General features: G+C 42.3%; 1 protein-coding gene across 5 annotated transcripts; it reads right to left on the bottom strand.

The window, feature by feature from the left end:
* Positions 1-310: 310 nt before the first annotated feature.
* RUFY1 (RUN and FYVE domain containing 1) lies at positions 311-15827 on the bottom strand. Of its 5 annotated transcripts, none has more exons than XM_029962977.1 (18): positions 15522-15827; positions 10798-10971; positions 10359-10476; positions 9567-9668; positions 9122-9245; positions 8660-8718; positions 7874-7939; positions 7191-7260; positions 6196-6297; positions 5838-5954; positions 5326-5493; positions 4502-4599; positions 3924-4043; positions 3003-3132; positions 2485-2579; positions 1990-2038; positions 1723-1800; positions 311-1044 (listed from the first exon to the last, which is right to left on the bottom strand). In XM_029962977.1, exons 1-18 carry the CDS (start codon positions 15787-15789, stop codon positions 901-903), a joined length of 2082 nt encoding a protein of 693 aa, XP_029818837.1. In that variant the 5' UTR covers positions 15790-15827; the 3' UTR covers positions 311-900. The 5 variants fall into 5 exon arrangements, with proteins under 5 accessions (XP_029818837.1, XP_029818840.1, XP_029818839.1 ...); XM_029962980.1 differs by having other exon boundaries at positions 901-1044; positions 15464-15794; XM_029962979.1 differs by lacking the exon at positions 15522-15827 and adding an exon at positions 11673-11715 and having other exon boundaries at positions 901-1044.
* Between the last annotated feature and the right edge of the window lie 6285 nt (positions 15828-22112).

Here is a 22112-nt window from a genome sequence, read left to right as displayed (position 1 = left end):
GGGACCTGGCTGCAGCTGTGCCCAGGCCTGACAGAACGAACACCCCTGGGCTGGGGCAGAGCTGCCCTGCTGTGTCACAGGGGTGGGCACGGCGAGCTGGAGTCACTGCCCCCTTTCTTCCAGGGAAGGGTGGAAGCTGCTGCAGAGCAGGGGCTTCATCTCACACTTTCCAGAATACCACAGCATTGGTCAGGTATCCCAGACTCGTTCTGGAGTCTTTAGCTTAAGCCCTGGATGTGCATGGCTGGATAAGAACATTCTCTTCTGGCATCTGTGACCAACAGCTGTTTAAAATCAGAACGTCTCTTGCTTTCAGTTTTTGCAAAAGGCTTTATTGTGTAACTACCACACCGTGGTCACAGCGACTTCCAGAACAAGTACAATGTGCAGGTTTTGACTCCGCAGTGAACTGAAGGCACATTCATCGACACTCCCCATAAAGCTCTTTCTATAGACAATTCATAAACTGACCTTTTCCTCTCTGACTTAGAGCAAATACAAAACTGTACATGAGCCAGGAGACACACAGGAGCACCTACAGTGAAGGTACAGAGGAACTGAAGTTCATGTGCAGAGACAGGGACGTCTACAGGGATGAAATAAATGTAGAAATGCCATATACAAATTTTAATACAAATACCTATAAAAATCAGAAAAGTGATTTTAGTTTCAAATAGAACTTTAAGGGAAATTACAGTCGATATAAGTTTCTTAATTATTCCAGTTGGGAGAAGCATTAGCTTGCACAGTCCCTACAAATTATTTTACACTGCTCTGTCCCACAGAGGAAATTATCAGAGACCAGCCAGTCTGCTGCACAGAGGACACTTGCAATTCAGAATTAAAAAAATAATGGCTACTTTCCAATGTTAAAGCGCTTCTGTCAAGGGTGGGAGGGCCTTAGGAGGAGTTGGAGGAACACCGCTGGAGCAGCAACGTGTGACAGGTGTCGCAGACACGGACGGGTTTAGGGTACGACGGCAGCGCGAGTTCGTTACTGGAACAAGTGTTGCAGAAGATATCCCCACAGTTCCTGCAGTGGTGCTGCAAACAGAGTCAGGGTGAGCACAGCTGCCTAAAAGCAGCACCAGGAAGAGAGAAGTCAGACCTCGGGAAGGGTTTCTGAGGACACTGACATCCCCCTTCACTCCCCACCAGGCCCAGCCCTCCCGGCAGCACTTCCTCCTGCGCAGGGCCCAACACCGGGCACGATCCTGTGCAGCCGATCCCGGCGCAGCCGCCCGCCCTCCACAGCCGGGAACCGCGCTCGCCCTGGCTCAGGGCGGAGCGGGAGCAGGAGCAGGAGCAGGCCCGGGCCTGGACTGATGGAGCTCTCTCCAGATCACCCCTCCCGCAGCCAGGCCTTGCTCTCCGGCCCGGCTCTACAGGGAGGATATCGGGCCCCTGGGCTGCCGGGTGCCCCCCCGCTGTCCCAAAGCACGGCCCAGGACCCCGCAGCACCCCCTGGGAGCCGGGCACGGAGCCTGCTCAGCCGGGAGGGGAGACTGAACACAGCCCACAGCAGCTCCCACCAAGGAGAGCACTCAAAAGCAGGAGGAAACACTATATTTAGGATGGGAAATGCCAAATTAATCCCTGTTTAGCTATCATGCCAACAAGATCTGGAATTGAAGCAGAGTCAGTCTTCCCTTGCAAACTAGGCAACAGCACCATTTTTGTTTGCCACAGATTGTTTAAAAATAATCCACTGAGCAACATTACCTTCCTTCTTGAGATGGAGAATTCCTTTTCACATTGCTTGCAGTGTGTTGCTTCATCATCCTTCAGCCAAGTATGACCCTGGAAAATTTGAATAAAAACCACACTGGAGATACAAATAAACTTACAAAACAAAATTCAAAGGCATTTTACCAATGTTGTTGGTATTTTTCAAAAGCCACCTTTTAGAGCAGAATAACTGTGGTGAAATTTGAAGGTGTTAAATGAAATTTGTATGTACAGTCCAAATACCCATGAGATGTAGAGTACCTTTAGTGCTTTATTGACTTCTTTAATGTCTTCCATCTTCAACTTTGATCTGGAAAAAAAAATTATGCCCTCTGCATGACTTTATATTTAGTTGTGTTTGGTTTTCCCTCCCATTCCATTGTCCAGCCACTGAATCTACACCTCAAATCTCAATTCTTCAGCCATTATGCCTCTGAACCACTCACTATCACCAGGAAACTTTGTCACCTTGGGGTTTGCCCCCTTTTCAGTATAATCAGAAGAATGTGGGAAAAGCACAGTTCCACTGTAAGAACTAAACATTTCCTGCAGTGTTTCATCTCTCAGCCAGCTCACTCTTACAAGGATCTCCCTTATTTTTATTTCATGGCTCTTTAGTTTCCCATGCCTAGTAACTACCTCCTAAAATTCTTACATCAATTGATTTTTGTAACTGGATGAGGTTTAAAATTCTTGGTATTAGAGTTTGATACTCCAGGTTATGTCACTTACAGGAGTTCAGTTCCTAGAACTTACTGGCTGAGATGAAGTCCCATTTCCTGAAGAGCTTGTTCCTGTTCCTCACAGACTTTCTCCAACTGCTGCTTCTCGTCCTGCAGTTTTCTCAGTTCCTATAAAATCAAGCATGAAATCAACGTTTTTGTTCACTGTTTGACCAATAACCTTGATCAATCTACCCAAACTACCCAACCAGTTCACAAGAATCAGCTTCTTTACAAACTTATTTCTGAGGCTTGATGTTTAGAATTACATGGCTGAGCTACCCACTGGTTCCGCACAAATGATGAAATCATTTAACTGTATTTACCAGAAAGAGGAAGATTTTCAGGCTTTGAACATTGTTGAGCAGAGCTAGAACATATCAGTCCTGTGCCCACCCATGAGCACACAGACAGATACAGATGTGCAATTGTGCCCTCAGAATCTAAACTGCTCCATACACAGGAGCAAATCTTCTTCAGGTTAACAAGAATGTTCATGCTTAAAAAATAAATCACATTCAGTTGTTCTGAACACTTGAAGCTTGTGCATACCTTTTTCAGTCCTTCCATCTGTTGCAATTCTGTTTTAAGCAGAGTGGTTGCATCTTTCTCTTGGTGCAGTTCTTTTTGCAAAGTTTGCCTCTGTTCCTTTTCAGATTTTAACTCCTTTTCCAGAGTTGAGCTATTGAAAAATAATTCATTCTAAAAAAACCTATAGCAGAAAAATATCCCATAGAACTTAAGGATAGAAACCGTATGAGGAGAAGAAATCTTGTCCAAAAGAGGGTAAAACTAGAGTGGTGTTCTGGGAAAGGAAAGAATGGGCAGCAGATATCAAACTGTAATGACAACAGACATCAAAAACTATATTTACATCTTCAGGTCACAGGAAACAAGCAGCAATGAACAGCTAGAAGAAAAAGAAACAACTAAAAGGTCCAACCCCCCCCAAACCCAATCCCCACAATTACATATTTCACTACCTATGTTTAAACTGTTTAAAAGGGACACTCTACCTTGACATCTGAACAGTGAAAGAAACATTTTCTGTTGCTATTAGAAATCTTCAGAGGATTAACATTCCCTAAGAACAAGCCCCCAAACCCCCTTTAAAAACCCCAATCCCTTTGGATGGCAGTCACTTCTCTGCTCAGCCTACAAGTGTGACCATACCTATCTCCTGATTTATTAAAAAAGCAATTGAAAGCTTCATTGCTGGTTGGAATGGCCAGATTTCTGCTGGCACTCTGTGATCTCAATTGGATATTCTGGAAAAAAACATGTGAAAATCCTCATGCTCACTGTGCACTGCACAGAAATGCTGTGCTTCCCTGGATCCTGCCTACTTCTGTCAATGCCAGGCCAAGACAATTCAAACCTACCCCTCCTTAGACCCAAGCACAAAAGGAGTAGAAAGCACTTCTGAGAGGAATGGCAAAGGGGAAGGAAAAAAAATTCCATCAGATGAAATACCATTTGCTGTCCAGCTGGGACATCTGCTGCCGACACGTGTCCAGCTTGCCAGCAAGCTCCTGCTTCATCTTGGTGCAGCGTTCCTCGGCAGCCTGCCTTGCCTTCTCTGCCTGCTGCAGCCTACGAGGCAAGGAACACGTGCATTTGTTGTCAATTCACCCCTTAACTACACCCTCTCATCCTCTTCTTTTAGATTTACCAGAACAGGTCTTTATAAAAGCTTGAACTGAAAATGCAAGTGGAGAAAAAAAAGACTTTTGAAAGTAATTGTTTCTGAAAAAAAAAACCCCAAACAACAAAAACTAGAGTCAGACTAGTTCTTAAGCTGAAGTTAACTTGTTTTTAAATGGCCTGCCTATGGAAAGAGCTATGGCTTTTCAATGGGTCAATTATAGGCACCTTTGCCTGGGATAAGAGAACAGCAAGCACAGAGAGACAAGGAGGAGAAAGTAAAAAAGATCATGCTGGCACGTGTGCCCAAATGTCTATAGGGGCATATGGAAGGTCATCCTGTAAAGGTTTACACTGGAAAGTTTTTACTGACTTCAGTGTTAACTTTCTGAGCTGGTAATTATTACCTCTCTTCCATTTGTTTCATAGAGGACATCATCTCATTTGTTTTTCCTTCAAAAGAGGATATTGCTTCTGTTTTCTGTTGTAATGAACACTCTGCATTCTATAGGAAACAGTGAACACAGTGTTTAAAGTCTGCCACCACATCAAGAATGTTCAGCTTGCTAAAGGCCAGGCCTGGGTCTAACTGGAATGTACAAACAAAATGCTGATAATGCCAGAGCAGACATTGCTCCACTTGTTTTGTTAAGACCTCAGAAAAAAATCCCAACCCTTAACTAAGTTTTTACCTATGAGATCAACTACAAGCCAAAAATCCTCTCTTTGGAAAAAAGCTTGAAGAAAGAAGTTATCAGATTAAATGGACAGGATAAGATCATCAATGGTGATTTGAATCCAACAACTGCACTCAGTGGTCATGGAATCAGGAAGCCGAAAACCCCCAAAATAAATACTGCTTTCAAAAGCAAAGGCCCACCTCAGCACTGGGGCTTCACTGGGCTGTGGCTTGCAAGTATCTGTGAAAGGGCAAAGGCCTGGGTAAAGCCTAAACAGGCATCAGGAAACAGCCCATAAAAACTGAGAGGAATCCCCTCTGGCACCACGTATGGGAGGGAAAGGCTTGCTAAACTCTTATTTAATGGTTAGTTAAACTTTTATTTCATTAACAGCAACAAGCTCTGTGTATTTTGTGTGAGCACCACTACTCTGTGGCTTCCTTGTAGAAATGCTATGAGTTTATTTTTTGTCCAATTGAAAAAAACCGTGACATAACACCACAAACCCACCCAAACAACCCACAAAACTATCCCCAACCCCTTGCAGATACCTGAGATTTGTGAAACATCTGCAAGTTAATGGCCTTCACTTCTTCTAACTGTTGGCGAAGTGCAACTAAAGTATCTTGTTTTTCATGAGTATCTTTCTCCAGAAGTTTCATGGCAATTTCCATTTCTGTTTTCATTCCAATTTGTAGCTCCAACTCTTTCTCTAGTTCCTTACAAAGAGATTTCCTAGTTACTACAGCATAGTCATACATCAGGGATAAGCATTTCCAAAACCCATATAACCCTATACACAAAACTATGTGTCTCTGCTGTAATGTTGGTAGTTTCTTAAACACAGAAACACCTTTAATTTCCAACATTCCAAAAGCCCCAATTCCCAGTTTTTCACAGACACTGTTAATGACCAATGCCCATGTGGCATCTTGCTTGCAATTCCTTCATGAATTCTGAATAGCTGCAAAAGGTGCACAGCAGATGTATTTTATCTGTAATGTTACAGTTTAGGCTGAATCCTGTGTCTTTTACTTCACTTTCTATAGTTAAGTTTCCTTACCAGCCTGATTTTTTTTTCTTCTTTCAACTGCTTCCAAACATCACTGTACATTTCATCAAGACCCTGCCGTGACTGCTTGTAAGTATCCAATTCTACTTTTGTATCCTCTTTTGTTACCTACAAGAAACATCAGCAAAAAAGCCACATAATATCACAAAGTATTTAAAGTATCCCTAAGTATGCCTAAAATAATTAAAATGCCTGAGCATACAACACCTAAACTCAGTGATCTGCACTGCAGCCTGCTCAACTTGGCTGAGCATTCCAGTTCCCAGTGGGTTTGAGAGCACTAACTACAGCTGATTAAAGGAGATCACTTATTTTAAGGCTCCCCATCATCTTTAAATTGGTGGCCCACCTCCACACTCTTTTCACTCCGTTCACGAATCAATTCATTCTGTTGTTTTAACTGCTGCTGCTCTTCCTGCAGTGATCCAATTCGGTCAGTAGCTGCTGCAAGCTGTTTATAAAGAGAACAGATCTATATTTAATCACTGTGCAAGCAGGCAACATCTGGAGCAATTCTAAGGTCAGCAGCTCAGTCTCTGTAGCAGGTGTGCTGCTCACTTCCCCTTTCAGGAGCTGCCTGACCCTCCTGCAGCCGAACCCACTGTACAGCCCAAATTAATAACCCCACACACATTTGTTCACTGCCTTCTGCTTCACACCCTCATCAATTATTATTAAACTGCCCAAAGAAATGCATCCAAGTGTAAAAGGCTAAAATCCACCCTGGATCTGTGGTATTAACTAGAAGTCACACAGCAGGTCAGGGCTGGCGTTCACTGGTAGAATTGTACAGCATTTTCGAGTGGGGATACCAAAAATACACTGGAAATTGGACTACACAGATCCACTCTGAAAGACAGATATATTTTTTGTGTGGTGGTAGGTTTATATATATATGTATATATATATATATATATACACACACACACATAAAGCATGCTGCTGGAATCTATTTTACTCCCCAGCTGGGAAAGATTTTTTAACTTCTGTTTTTCCGGGATCACTCACACGACAAATACACACGTGTATGTGCAGAAGGAAGAGGGACAAGTCATGTCCATGTCAGTGGTTTGATTACTTTTGGGTAGAGACACCATTGCAAGACAAAAAACTTGATTAAGGAAATCCATCTAACAAATAGGTGCCCAAAAGCATTTTAACCACTAATTTAATGCAGAAGCTTCCCAGAAAGCTTTCTCCATGTGCCAACCCATGCCAGTCTGCCCAGTCCCCCACATCTCACCAGTACCTACTCAAATGTTTTAGGTCTAAGGTACATTCTTGGGGATTTTTGCCTCTGATGGAAGAGAGCTGTGAGAAATATTTAACAGACCAGACACAAACCTCTTCCTGGAGTTTTGAATTGGTCTTTTCCAAACAGTCTATTTTGTTCTGAAGATCTGCAACCGTGCAACTGCAGCAAGGAAGAGAGACACATAACAATGGTAAAAAAAGTGCCAACATTTAGCATTTATTCCTGTCCTCAACAGTATTTTTTTTAACCATCTTGCATTTCTTAATAACTAAATACTTTGGTGAACTGAAAAATACCCCCGAGGAAGGACAACTGTCCCTGTTAAGCACTAAGAGGACCATGCCCTTCCATACAACTGGCAGCCCTGTTCTGGCTCAGCTGTTGCAGTGATAACACCTCTCCTGCTCAAAAAGGGAAGTGAGGTCCTCTCTTCCCACTGAACAACCTATGGGGGGAAGAGCAGAGACTCCTCCTCTGAGGAATGAACTTCCAGATGCACTTGTAAGAGTTTCTCTTGAAAACATACCTCCACAGTGTTATGTTAATCAGTCTTAAAAAAGTAAACTACTATTACATGACTTGTTTTCTGCATTGCATGTGCCTGCAGAAGAGCAAGACTATAAAATGAAACTAAGATTTTTGGAAAATAATCAGGAAAGGCATTTCAATATCAGGCAAAAATCTCTAAGACTGATGGCAGAGACATTCAAAGCCATACTGAAAAAGCTAAACAGGACAAGTGTTTGTATATGAGAACAGATGAAAATCCCACCTTAGGTGTCGGTTCAGTTCTTCCACATAATGCTTCTGGTCAAGGACAGCTGTAATCCCTCCATCTCTAGTTGTAAAAGTGAAAATTTACTGACTGAGAAGAAACTCCTTCATTCTAAAGTGTTAGTTTGTACTAGGGCTTTCAGCACAGACTTGCAAACTGAGTTGAAACCTTTTATCGTCTCCTTATAAAATACTTGTGCCTGAGCTAGATGAGAAGCACCAGGGAGGTGAAGCAGCTGTTTGGTTGCTTTTCAGCAGCTCAACAGTGAAGAGCTCTGAAGTGACAGAAGCACATAAAATATGAAATCCCCTTCATTTGCTACAGGTATTCTAGATTCAGTGCTGTCAACAGCTGTGATCTCAATTCACCCAACATTTCACCTCAAATTACATTTTTTCCTCCATAAGTGATCTCTCCCACAGAGAGAGCTACTTAACTGAGAGCATTTCTGAAACAGTGCTTAGAAAAAAAGCAGTGATTTAGTAGTGGGTGTCCTGGCAGATCGTCTCTTCTAAAATCAAAACAAAGCCCAATCTAATATTTTGGGTGCTTTTAATTTGGTCCCAGCTCAAGACACAAACTCTCCACATTGTATTCTTGTTCAAACCACCACAGGCTCAATCTTTGAAAGTTAGTATTAGCTAACAAAATCTGTTTTGGATTCTCCTTTTAGGATGATTAATACTTTGAGGTCTCCAGCACTCATGTCCTCCCACAGACTGTCTGACAGGTTTGTTCTACAAAACCCGTAATAGTTTAGAATTATTAATTCACCATACGTACTGTTTGTCATCACTGTCCTGTGTTTCCTTAAGGTACAAGGAAAAATCAATCACTCCAACCTGAAAAATACATTTAAGATATTAAGACACCTTCATGGTGCAATTCTGCATAGGAGCAGAATTGGAAAATGATAAAATGTGTATTTGGAAAATGATAAAAATATGAAGTTTAAGTTTACAGAGACAAATAATGCCTATATTATTCCTAGCTGATGCAAACATGGAAGCTAGTGTTTGTCATAAAAGCATATTTTAGTGTGAACAGTTTCCTAGTAGTTATTAGTTGTATTTCCATAAACTACTACTTATGTACTTTCTTTTTATTCGCTGTGGGAAACATGATAAGCGTGAACTCAGGACATGCTGGAAAGAACTCTGGACCCATCTCAGTAAAGTATTTATAGATGTACTTAATTCTACGAGAATCTTATACCAACTGATCCTACTTAAGTTTAATCTTCACCTGGGAATCCAAGTCTTCTCCTTTCAAGCAAAGGTTTGCATCAATAACATTCAGTCCAACCAGCAGACCCACAATAACTGCTCCTTCCTCCTCCATCATCAATGCATCAGGTTCATAAAATTCACTGGAAGAAATATTATCAGGTATCACTGCACATCAAACAATTATAGTGGCACTTCCATCACTGAAATCATATAAACAGTAACACAGCCTTTATAAAGCTCAGCTGAGCAGCCCCTTCCCACCAATTTATTGCACAAGGTTGAGGATTCAGAACTCTCAGAAAACACTTGACTAAGTTCCTCTGTAGCTTCACTGAGAAACAATTAACCACTTGCTCCTCTGCAGGCTGCAAGAACAAGCTTGAAGTGGTCAAGGAATTATTCTCTCTGGAGCAACACTTGTCAGTGATTTGGGAAACACAACCTACACCATATGCTCTTACCTTAACAGATGCTTATGGTCCAAGAGTACCTTGAGATAATCTGCCAGTTTCTTCTGCATGAGTGCTAAATAAAGCCAAGCCCTTCCTCTGCCCACAGCAGTCCTAAAATGAAAAGTTGCATGTTTTGGTAAAAACAAAGCTTCTTTTTAAGTAGATTTGTGCAACTCAAAATTCTCAGTTTACAAAGTGAGATGAAGGATATTATTTGTTAAAAAAAAAAAAGCACACCCCCCCCAGCTCCAAAACCCCAACAACTGAAAAAAAAAAATATCCCTGGGGGAATGAACTGCTGTCTCCAGAACACAAAAGCATTTAAGTATATCCCATTCTTTGGTGAAGGAAAAGTATTTTGTAAAGTTTTCCTAACTTGAAAAGACACATATTGTCAGCTACCATCATAACCCAACCACTGATGCACCCTAGCACTGAAAACAGTTTCTTTCCATCATCCTGAATTACCCAAATTAAATACTACTAGTGCACTCACAAAATGACACAAAGTTATAAAAGTGGGGAAAAGAAGAGGAGAGAAAATAACTGTGAAGGCTTTGGTTATTTTTAGCAAGGTTAAAAAGTTTCCAAATACTGTTATTAATCTGACAGTATTGTTTCAATCAGAAACTCTGAATATTTTGAGGTATTCTCCTTATCTCTTGGAGAAGTCAATGCCTCCTACATGCTGTATTTTTGCCTTTGGGAATAAGATCTCATTAAGGAAGCTGAGAGACTATACAAAGGATTCCTTTTCCCAGCAGTATGAGTGAAATGCATCACCTCCAACAACCAACTTACTTCAACTCTGGCAGATTTTTAACACTAGTTGCTATATCTGATGCTTCGGGACATAGTTTTTCCACTAGCTCCAAAGGACCAAAAAACGATTTGTTCTGTCCAATAAAAGTCTTCTTCACTAAAGGGAGCACACAGAGAAGTTTGTGAGGAAAAGTAACAGGCTACCAACTCCAGAATTAAAAACTTTAGTCTATGTGTTACTTTGTCTTACCAGCTTCTAACATGTCAATGAAAAGGGGGCATTAAAAATACCTTGACAGTATAGGAGGCACAAAATACAGGGTGTACAGGGGTAACCACATAGTTATATCTGTAATGCCGATTAGCACTGTACATTTATGCAATTAACAATGTCATTCAGAGGTCAAACTGGAGACACAGCAGGACTCAACAGCGACTCATTGACCTGCCTCTTCTCAGCCTGGTATCCGGAGCCCACCTTTCAGCCCGTGCTTGAGGCAGTGCTCCAGCACCACGAAGAACTGCTGCAGCGGGGGGAAGTCGGAGTCCAGGGTCCGGCCCAGGCTCAGGGCTGACTGGATCAGGATTTTGATGCTGAGCTTCATCATGTTCATGAGGTTGGCACGTTCCTCCATGGTGTGGCCCCGCGCACCTGCGGGCACATAGGTGGGGATAAGAAAAGCTGCTTTAGAAAAGACCTCTGAGATCATCATGTCCAATCAGCATCAGGTCAACTAGACCATGGCACTGAGTGCCACATTCAATCTCTCCTTAAACACATCCAGGGATAGTGACTCCATCACCTCCACTCCAATGTCTAATCACGCATTCTGTGAAGAAATTCTTCCTAATGTCCAACATGAACCTTCCCTGGCACAGCTTAAGACTATGTCCTCTTGTCCTGTCACTGGTTGCCTGAGAGAAGAGGCCAACCTCCTGTCAGGGAGCTGTAGAGAGCAATAAGGTCACTCCTGAGCCTCCTTTTCTCCAGCCTGAGCCCCCCCAGCCCCCCCAGCCTCTCCTCATCAGATTTGTGCTGCAGACCCTTCCCCAGCTCCATTCCCTTCTCTGGACCCACTCCAGCCCCTCAATGACGTTCCTGAATTGAGGGGCCCAGACCTGGACACAGCACTTGAGGTGCCTCACCAGCGCCGAGTACAGGGGGAGAATCCGCGCGGAGACGCTGCCCAGCTTCCGGAGCGCCCTCCCCGCGGTGCCCCCCACCCATCCCGCGCAGGGGGCGGCTGGGGTGCAGCCCCGGGGAGCCCCCCGCGGCCGCACCGCGGGGAGCGGGGCACCGCTCCCGGCACCCGGGTGGGACACGGCCCCAGCCCCCGGCCGGGGGGTCCCTACCTGAGCGGCGGGGCGGGCCAGGGGGACCCCGCCGGGGCTGAGGGACCCCGGCCGCCGCGTTAAACCACGGCGACAGCGCGCGCGGCGGGGCGGGCGCCATCGTTAGAGCGGTGTGAGGGGGCGCGGGGCGGGCTCGTCGCAGCCGGAGACGGGGGGGTGTGTGTGTTGCAAAATGTGGGATATGTACAAATTTTCCCAATAAAGGATGTTATTTGATATTTGGTCTTTGTATATTTTCAAGCCTAACCAACAGGAAGGGAGATTTAACCCGTGAAACAGATAGCAGCTCTAAGTGATGCCCAGGTGCTAGAAAGACAAATTACTTGTCTGTAGAATTGCCCTGTTAAAGTTTAGGGCTCGACATGTTTCAATAACCTCAGACCTAGGGGGAGGTTAACAAGGCTTGGGGAGAAGGATGTATCACTGAGAGTGGACACAGAGAATGCAGAATTTATGGACTGCAAGGACGGCATGAAGCTGAGTCAGGGGAGGTTTAGGCTGGATATTAGGAAAGCTTCTTCCCCCAGAGGATGGTCGGGCACTGAAAAGGCTCCCCAGGGCAGGGGTCACAGCACCAGAGCTCAAGGAGCGTTTGGACAATGCTCTGAGGCACATGGTGGCAGTCTTGGGGTGTTCTGTGCAGGGCCAGGAGCTGGACTCGATGATCCTTGTGGGTCCCTTCCAACTCAGCATATGCTATGATTCTATGACATTCGGCAGAACCTCCAAGACAAGGAAAAAACTAATAAAGCCAACTCAGCAACTGTGCTGAATCAGCTCCAACTGGGTAAAAGGGAATTGCGGCAGGGACTGATCGTGACCACTGACCCAATAAACCCACTGATGCAAAAGAAGTGAAAGACTGAGCATGTGGACTAATTAGCATGAGAAGCGAGAGAATCATTAACCAATAGAAGAATACTAATTAATAATAGAACTAGGTAACTTGTAGCCAATGAACATTAATGCCTTTGTTTGCTAAAATATTGAAAAGTTTTGGTGGTCATCGTGCTGGTTTTGTGGATTTGCCACCCAGTGCCCCTTTCATTGCAGAACTGTAAATAAATCTAATACCTGCACTCTGTGTGTGTATCAGCCTCTTGCATACCCAGGGAAAAAACCTATTTTGGGACAAAAGGGGGAGCGGGACAGGGATTGGCTTCAGCCCCTCTGCTTCTTCAGGCATCCACAGTCTCCAACAGGTGCTGCCAACCATAGGCCAGTGGTCATTGAAATCCTCTTTTAAGCCACGGCTGTTGCAGTAGGACAGTCCTGCTGTCACCTGTGGGTCAGACACGGTCACACTCCCCTGTGTCAGTCACACTCAAGATTGTCAACACTATTCCTAAGACTGTGCAAAAGTCTCTTCAGTACTAATTTTACCTTCCTGTTTTTGTGCACACAGTGTTAACTTAGGATTAAAAATGAGCAAAACGCTTCCTTGTCTCAGAAGAGGGAAAACAGGGAGTCATTCTAATCAAATTGATCTTAATAACCACAAAGCAGACAAAGTTTTGTCATCTCAGCAGGTTACTGTATAGTATATTGTATTATACTATAATATATATAGTTAATATGCAATATACTATATGTAGAGTATACTGTATATTGACCATAGCCAATGGATGCCTCAAAACTGCATATAATGAGATATGAGACTGAGGATTAAAAGGGCTGTAATATTTTGAATGTCAATATTGTCAGGTTACACAGTAGAAACAGAAAATCAGTGATTTTTTTGGATGTTTTCAATATTAACCATTTTGATGGTTATCTGAATTAAAATTTTTACATATCAGGCATACTTTTCTTGTAAGCCTGGCTCCATATACGTGTATTACCCACAAGATTTTAAAAAAATAAAATAATGTGAATGAAATGTTCTTTATGAACACAAACTTAAAGTGTCTTAATAATGGCTTGCATTAAGTTAAATAATTACTTGAACATTCCTTTTCAGACTTTTTAGTTGCAAGTTTACATAGTCAAGTACATCTTTTGCAAAACCGTGCAAGTTGGTACATGCAAAATAAACAGGTATTAGACACATTACCAAAGCCAAGCCTCAAAGATTAGGAATCAGGTTACCCAAGTGCAAAAGATCACAGACATGATGCTGCAATCTTTAAGAATGCAGTCACACAGTTTTGTCTCTCATCTAATTCAAGAGATTTGTTCCAACATCTTTTTGAAGCCACATGCCTTGTTTACTGTAATTATTCAGCACACTTTGAAGTCAGAAAACACTGAAGCACAAAGGAAAGCTCACAGTTCTCCATCTCTTGGTTTTTGGGACTGCAAGTCTTTCTTGATTTGTTTTCTTTAGATTTGTAGCTCCCGGCCTCCCTGCAAGGCAGGACATAGTTTCTTCAGTGGCACACCCTAGTCTAGGATGGGGTTTGTGTGTTTAAAACATGTGATCAACAGATGTGAAGCAGCAGGTAGAGGTTATAAAATCTCAGGAAAAAGAGGATACAGGGAACAAGCTCCGAATTTTCCACAAGTGGTCTTGCAGGTCTTAGCTTATTTCTTAAAAATACCTGCTTTAAATTAAATTTATAGTGCTCAGTCAAAGGTAATATTGAACAGGTAGAACAGGTGACTTAGTGCCTGTTCACATTTTATATTTAAATTGTGATCAGATTTTTCATACGGAATTTTCCATAAAACTCATCAACATATCCAAATCTGTTGAACAATCTGGGGACGTGGTGTTGTATTCCTTTACTTTACAAAGAAGAAGCTGAAAGACTATGGTAAAAGTTCCATTAAGCGTGGGAGCTCTTAAGAGGACAAGAGGACATCACATTCCCTGTCCCTTGCCAAAAGCTGTATGTTCTTGTGAATTACCTGTATTCACAGCATTATTCCAAATGCAAATGAAGAAAATGGGATATTCTGCCCTTTGTCAGGTTAAATCCCAGGTGCTCAAGATGGGCACCCAGGAAACAAATCCATTAGAAGTTTGGTGTGAGACTTTGAGATGCAGGGAAAGACAAGAGTCTATTTTTTTCAGGACAATTAAACTCTGACTATCCAACATTGAGGAATTTTCACAAAAAATGAAAAAGTCCATTAGCGGTAATTGGTTTTCCCATCCTGTCTCTGCTCAGCCCCACAGAACGCTGCCTTGAACACTCAGTACCATTAAAAACAAAAAGGTAGCACAAGGGAGCAAATCTGATCTCCACTGCTCCAGACTTAAGCACCATTATGAGACACTGGAGTACAAGGCTCCAGTCCCAATTTCTGCTGCATTTAAATGGGTTTTTTCCACACTATGAGTATCACTGAGATTTATTTTCCATGTGATTCAACTAAAGTCCTTTTCATTCAGTGCTAAGAGACCTGTTCCATAAAACTGTACGGTTGCTAGATCCTTGAATGCAGATGTTCAACAAAGCAAGTTGTGGTTAAACTTTTAGAGTAGTTAAAAAGTAACTTGTAACAAATCTGTATCTTAGTTTGCTTGTCCACTCTCTGACATGACAGATACAGCGAGTTCCTGCCCTGAACCAGCACATTAGGAAGGACATGGAATTGGGAGATCCCTCAGTGCAGCCGAGGGGAGCTTTAAAAAGAGGGAGAAGAGCCAGCAAATAAAAGCTTACTGCATAAAACTAAAGTCAACTTTCCCAAATATATTAGTTTTCTTTTGGTTATAATACACTTCTTAAGTTCTACATCTGTGTCGATCGTTTAATTTTGCTCCAATACAAAACCGCAGCATCTTAAAAAAGAAAATTCAAAGTAACACCCATGCACCACTGACGCGAACCAGCAGCACTTACGGGAGCGAACTGATTTGCGCACCACAAAAGCGAGTTTACTAAAGAAGCGGAGCCGTACTTGTCTTTGCCGGGCTGTCACTGCTGCCGGGCTTGGACACGAACCCCACCAGGGACGCGGACTTCAGGGCGCTGCCATAGCTCAGTGCCAAGTTTTCCGAGGCTTTCTTGGCCAGCGACAAGATCGGAGCGGACCACCTCCCTTCCTCCGGCTTCGCCTTCTCCTCGTTTCTCAGCTCGGCCGCATCAGGGAGCTGTTTTTTGTCAATAATCTCGAAATCCTCCTCCCTGCCCGCGGCGGGCGCGGCGCGGCGCTCGCCGGCAGCCATCTTGGACGGGTCACATGACCGCGGACGGCGGGGCCGCCCAAGCCCCCGGCGCGGGGCGGGAACCAGGAATGCGGGCAGGGACCGGGAATTCCGGCAGAGACTGGGAATTCCGGCAGGAACAAAGGAATTGGGGCAGGGACTGGGAATGCGGGCAGGTGCCGGGAGCCCGGGCAGGTCATGGATCCCGGGCAGGCACGGGGAATCCATGCAGGTACTGAAGCCCGGATAGGCACCGGGAATCCGTGAAGGTACCGGGAGCCCGGGCAGGCACCGGAGCCCTCGCAGGGACCAGAGCCCGATCAGGTTACAGAGCCCGGGTGGGTACTGTGGAAGCCTGGGCAGGTCATGGAGCTCAGGCAGATCATAGAGCCTGGGCAGGTACCGGAGCTGGGGCAGGTCATGGAGCCCGGGTGGGTACCGGGAATCCCGACAGGTACCAGTGCCCGGGCAGGTACTGGAGCCAAGGTGAAGCATCTCTCTGCATTGGCAGGGCTGCGAGACAGGCCTGGCCAGCACTGAGCACTTCCCTTGGTGCTCTGAGTTACAGACTCGTAGGGGCGTGGAAGATGAAGAAAGGGTTTACCTTTAAACAAGTTAGGAAAGTTTAACAAAAGTACAGGTTTTTATTGCTATCCGTATCCCCAGACATCATTTTCAATTAGAAAATTAATGCCTTTTGGCATCTCAGATTTACACAGTTAAGCTGTGACAGATGAAAGAGACCTTTATGACTCTGCCTGTGGTTAAAATGGAGGCTTGGTGTGACAGATGCACTGCTGTGATGAGGGCTTGCCTGCATCATTCACATGAAAACCCAACTAGCCAGTAAGGCCACCTCACTAATTTATTTGAGCTGTGTTTGGTAGAAAAGTTCTACCATGAAGGGGAACTGAAATTATCCTAGCACGAAAATTTGATTTTACTGGGTGCCTCAACTATTGGTGTAGCCCAGTGATGTGTGGCTTGTTTTCTGTTTTTCCGTGCAGCAACTGCCTGTGCTTGAGATATGCCACTTATTTAGCCACGTGATAGTAGATGCTGTATATCAGCTTTTTTGCTACATAGATGGAAGTCTTCTGGAAGGAGAATAGGAGAGTAGAAAATCAATTTCAGTAGTCTTGCAGCAATATAAATCTTCAGGCCTATACCTTGTTTATTCTACTATAAGCTACTTTAAAATTGATTCTGTCATCTTGGCGTTTCAGACACTGAAAATTTAACAACTTTTGTTCCTCAAAACACTGGGAAATGCTTATATTTTTGTTGAGAATTCAGAGATCAGCAGCCTCTTATTCACCCATGATTCATATGAGCTAAGTATAGGCTTTAATCTACTTTTGCTAAAGAGTGATAGAGGTAAGTTTTACTCCATCTTGTGGACTGCAGCAGTATTGGGCTGTGTTTATAAGGAAATAATGTCTCATAGCTCTGTAAGTTGCTATCTTGCAGTTGACTATATGAATATACCTCTTAACTTGAGTAGGAGTTGACATTGACTTTTTGTTAGAGTTGGGGTGGAGAGGTTAGTCTTAGCTAGAAGCAGGATTTTAAGCATTAAATTAATGTTTCTTTTCCAGTACATCTGAAGAAAAAGACATAAAAGTTTTGTGACTGAGAAAATAAGAGCAAAGCCAAGACTCCTATTTACCTCATTATGTTGCTCTCTTAAGGTAACAATGACCCAGACTCCCCTTTATAGCCTCACAATTATCTACTTTGTAAAAATATTAAGTGAAACTATCACATAGTCTGTGATCATCTTTTCTTACTGTTAAAGACACATTTGATCATTTTATTTCAAGTGTCTGTTGAGGAAACTTCATATTGTGCATAAAATTTGATTGTGCTTCACTTGTAACTAGTTGGTCAAAATGACTTAAATGTTATGAAGTCAGTCACTGATTGCTTTAAATGCCCTCTGTCTTCACACTTCTTATTTTAAAGCAGGCAAGAAGTCTTGTGACGTTGTAAGTCCTAAAATAGAGATTTGTTTTGTTTACAGATTACAATTTCCTAAGTAGTCATTTGGGGCAGTCAAGGAGGGTGTAATTTATACAGAGTAAAGCTTTAAGCACATAAAATAATAATAAAAAAAAAGATATAGAATTATTTTTTAAATAAAAATAAATTTTAGAAGGGGAAAAACATAAGTGATGTTAATTTGGTTTTGGTTCACAGATTTATCAAGGAGGGGCACTATGCATGAATAACACTACTCACTTTTAGCTTTGAAAGTGGGCTTACTTTTATTTGTCTTCTGCAGATGATGATATTTCACCACTGTTGTCACTTTACAGACCACTGGTCCAGCTCTTGCTACTCATGTGAAGATGAACAATATTTTCTTTTGAAAACCCGTTTTGTGGCTACTCTAGGTCTGCCACACTACATAAATGTCAGTGGAATGTCATGTGGAAACGTGTGTCATTATAGTAAATAAAGGAAAAGATAGAGTAAAATGTGGAGGAGAAACTTGCACTAAGATACTGGCATGGAATCAAAAGAACAGCAACTCGCTCAATATAGATTTAAATCAGCCAGTTAAGACCAAATACTCACCAGGTATATGTTGAATGACAGTCTTAGGAAAAGTCCAGTGTATTTATTGTTCTGCTCTGAACTGTTTCCTGTTTTTTAGAAAAAGAAAAAGGAAAAAAAAGCTTTTAGTAGGAGTATAGTGGCCTGGAATGTGAAGTATCAGAAACCAGGTAAAACCAACACATGGATTTTCCTTTTTGTTCTTTATCGTTTTTGGCACTGTAAGAAGAAAGGCAGAGGCAGAACTTCCCAGTAGGTGACACTGTGGCACTACTTTATTTGCAGAGCAGCCTCTAACATCCAGCAAGGACAGCCCCTGAACAAATACCACCTTGTGCAGCTACCTGAGAAAATACCAGAGAGCCCCCAAGAAAAAGAAAAGAAACAAGCTGAGCTGCTCTCCTGAGCAACCCTTGAAGCTGCTCTGTGAAACCTGTGCTCACAGAGACCATGTAGGGAAAAGGAAGTAGTTTCTTGGCTCACTTTTATAGGAGCTTCAACTTGTGACTGTTAAATAAGCATCCAGGAATATTCCCTAATGCAATCCTAGATGTTAATCAGCCAGGGTCCTTTACCAGTTCTAGAATTTCATGTGGGATTATGAAATTATTAGTATTTTACAACAGTTTTTTTTTCTGTTAAAAGTTGTTACATAATGTTCCAAGCACTTTATATGTAGGGAAGTTTGGATAAATGGTATAATTTGGTCCAGTCTACAGACCAAATCAGAAGTCAGAGCACATCTATTTGAATAATGTGATTTATAGAAGTTGTGACCTGTGTGGTTTTGGATTACATTTTTCATGGCTTATCAGTTTTGTTTGGGTTTTTTTCCCTTGGTTCTTACTAGCTTGGCTTCTCCCCCCCATTATTGCATGCACACAGTTTAGTATCAAGTATAATTTTGAAGGTTTTATAAAAGTGATGTAAATTGAGGGGCATAGGGTAAAAGGAATTACAAATGTTATTACAGACTGAATCCTAGCAGGATAGGAACATGGTATCTTTGAAATGTGCTGACATTTCTGGTACTTAAAGCAGTTTTCAACTAACACACATGAGAATACTTATATGTGACTTAATTAGCTGAAGAAATGGGCTCATATTTTGCTATTAGTGTAACAGAAATTTTGCAAATTGCAGAAATAAACGTTGTTAGATATTATATAAGCCAGTGAAATACATTATATACTCCCTAGACAAGTTTAGAAAAAGACCTTATGCTACACAAAAACATTGTTAGTTATTTTAGTATTATATTTTATATAAATATATAAAATTTTGCCAGGTACTGCACATATCAGATGAAAGTGTTTTGCTGCTCCAGCCAAAAAGATAAATTTTGCAAAAGATATTTGGTTTCCTAAAACATATTTAAATGGTAAGTTTCTTCTTCAATAGGAATACTAAACAAATCTCTCTGTTTAAGATACTAGAGAATATTTAGGTGCTTGTATGCAAGTCTGGTGACATTGCACTTGTGCACCTGAGGGCACAATGTAGCACAGACTGGCCCAGGTCTCTCCACAAAGAATTCAGGTCTCATAACTCAGTCCCCTCTGTGAGGTGCCATAAACCAAGAGTTGGAAAAGGTTGCAACAAGTAGTGTGAGAAGTGCAATTCCCAGCTTTTCTCTTGCCTTTGATTTTCTCATTTTCTGATTGCTCTGTGAGTGACACTGCATATTAATTAGGAAGATATCTAGAGAGCTTAAACCAAAAGTGAAGTCAATAAATCTTTAGCTAGATTTTTTCTTTGTTTTAAATAGGAACAATATCTTCTCTCCCTCCTTTCTTTCCTCAGAGCATTTTTCCTTGCAGAGCTGTAACCAATACTTGGTTTGCCCCACTTAGGGATAGCTCCCAGACACTTTGATTCAATAGGAATTTTTATGGGGGAAAAAAATGAACTAGGTGTTTTACAGATGTGCAAAAGCACCTTTGTTATTGACAGGATCAAAGGGAAACCTAATCTTTTGGATAATGCAGGTGTGCAGCTCAGTCAGCTTCTCTGTGTCTCTGTTACCAGTTCCCCACTTTACAAGTTAGGCTAAGCTGTCTTCAGGTCTTTGAGAGTAAGAGAGAAGCTGGAGCAGGCAGGTTAGCTGTTAACAGTGAGGTTTCTGAGTGATCTCTCACCAACAATCCTTTAGAAATATCTTCCCCAATCCATTTGAGGGAGTTAATTGTATGCAACCATGTGACCTTTGGAAACAGAACTGAGAAACGTAGGGCACCAGTCACTCTAGTGGCTTAAACTAGTTTAAAGGGCCACTGGAGTGCTGCTGTTCTCCTTTTCCTCCAGCTGTGTGTTCCCATTTCCTTACAACAGCACAGCTCCCCATCTGACCTCTCCACAAGCCAGTCTCAGGTAAAACTGGCTGGAAATACAGGCTGTAGCTCTCTAGCACCCTAAGGCGATTGAACTGCTGGCTGCCTTGTTCCATCTCTTGCCTCTGGGCAAGCCCTTTCCTCAGGTCCCTTGGTCATTGGGTTGCTGAGCCATTTCAATGCACTGAGTTGGCAGAAAATTATTACCACAAAAGTGAATAGTTTTTCTGCTGATTTAATGCACTGAAACAGTTTGTATTTTCCAAATTGTGTGTTGGAAGGATTGCTCACTATATGGGTGTCCTGTTCAACCCCCAGTTTTCTGCCTGCCCTGGGTTCTTCGCAGAGACTCCACATGGCAGATTAGCAAAACAGATGACAGTGTTACCACTGGAGTATTTTATCTTAAACATCCTTCTTTCCATCTTTTGTCAATCATAGGGACTCCTGGCATCATCCCAGCAGTAAATGCATAGGGGAAAAAAAGGACCAGAATTAGAAAGAGAAATCATTGCCCTGCTAAATTCCAAAAGCTTCTAGTAACCAATGGATTAGGGAATTTGTGATTAGGAGTTGCATCTGAAGTAGCCATCTTTAGATAAAGAGAATACAGAGAAAACAAGATGTGGGTATAGACTGAAGGCTTGGACACCCAATAGCAGAACCTCCCTAGTAGCCTCCAAATGATTATTCTTTCAGATTTGTTCTGTTTAAATCCTCAGTTTACCCTGTTCCTGATTTATACATTTAATCTTGAATGCTGATGATATTGTCATATGGGCATATGTAATTTCCTTCCTCAGATACTGAGAAACAGAGCAATCAAGGAACCATGACAAATTTTTCAGCAAGGAAAAAGAAATTAGAAGGGTCTGATAATGTCAAATGCATTTAGTGTGCTACAGGTGGCATTACTAGAAGTGCACACCATGGCAAATTTCTGTTGACACCGCACCTGATGTAATACAGATCTCTTTAAACTATCTCACATGATCAAGAGAATTCCTTTTTCTACAGCAGATCTTCTTAGGGGTCAACCTTAAAAGCATGCAAAGATGAAAGTTACAGAATTGTGAAAGACCCATAATTTATAATAACTTGGATGCCAATAAAGAAGTGTAATGATGGCTTCAATGAAATGAAGTGGAGGTCAATAATCTTTTTAGGTGAAACTTGTTTAAAATTTCGAACTGTGTGGAAGGAAGAGATGTCTAATTGAATTGCCACTTTGTGCAAGTGGGGAGGCAAAGACACCTCTGGTAAATGGCTGTGGTTTGTTAACAGAGAGTGGTAATTGGCATCCAGCTGTTAAGATACAGTGTGTTGCCATCTTTCCTTTTCCTCTTTGGTCTATTAATTCCAGAAGATTTTACACATTGCCCTGACTGCTGTTGGAAATATGATATTAGTAACTGTAGCAAAATTTTCTAGACCTCAAATTTGAATAATTGTTCT

This window comes from Manacus vitellinus, unplaced genomic scaffold, assembly GCF_001715985.3.
Source record: "Manacus vitellinus isolate BGI_N305 unplaced genomic scaffold, ASM171598v3 scaffold_51_pilon, whole genome shotgun sequence".
Classification (NCBI taxonomy): Eukaryota; Metazoa; Chordata; class Aves; order Passeriformes; family Pipridae; genus Manacus; species Manacus vitellinus.
Note: the sequence above shows the minus strand (reverse complement) of the source record. Positions and strands in the feature narration are given on the sequence as shown.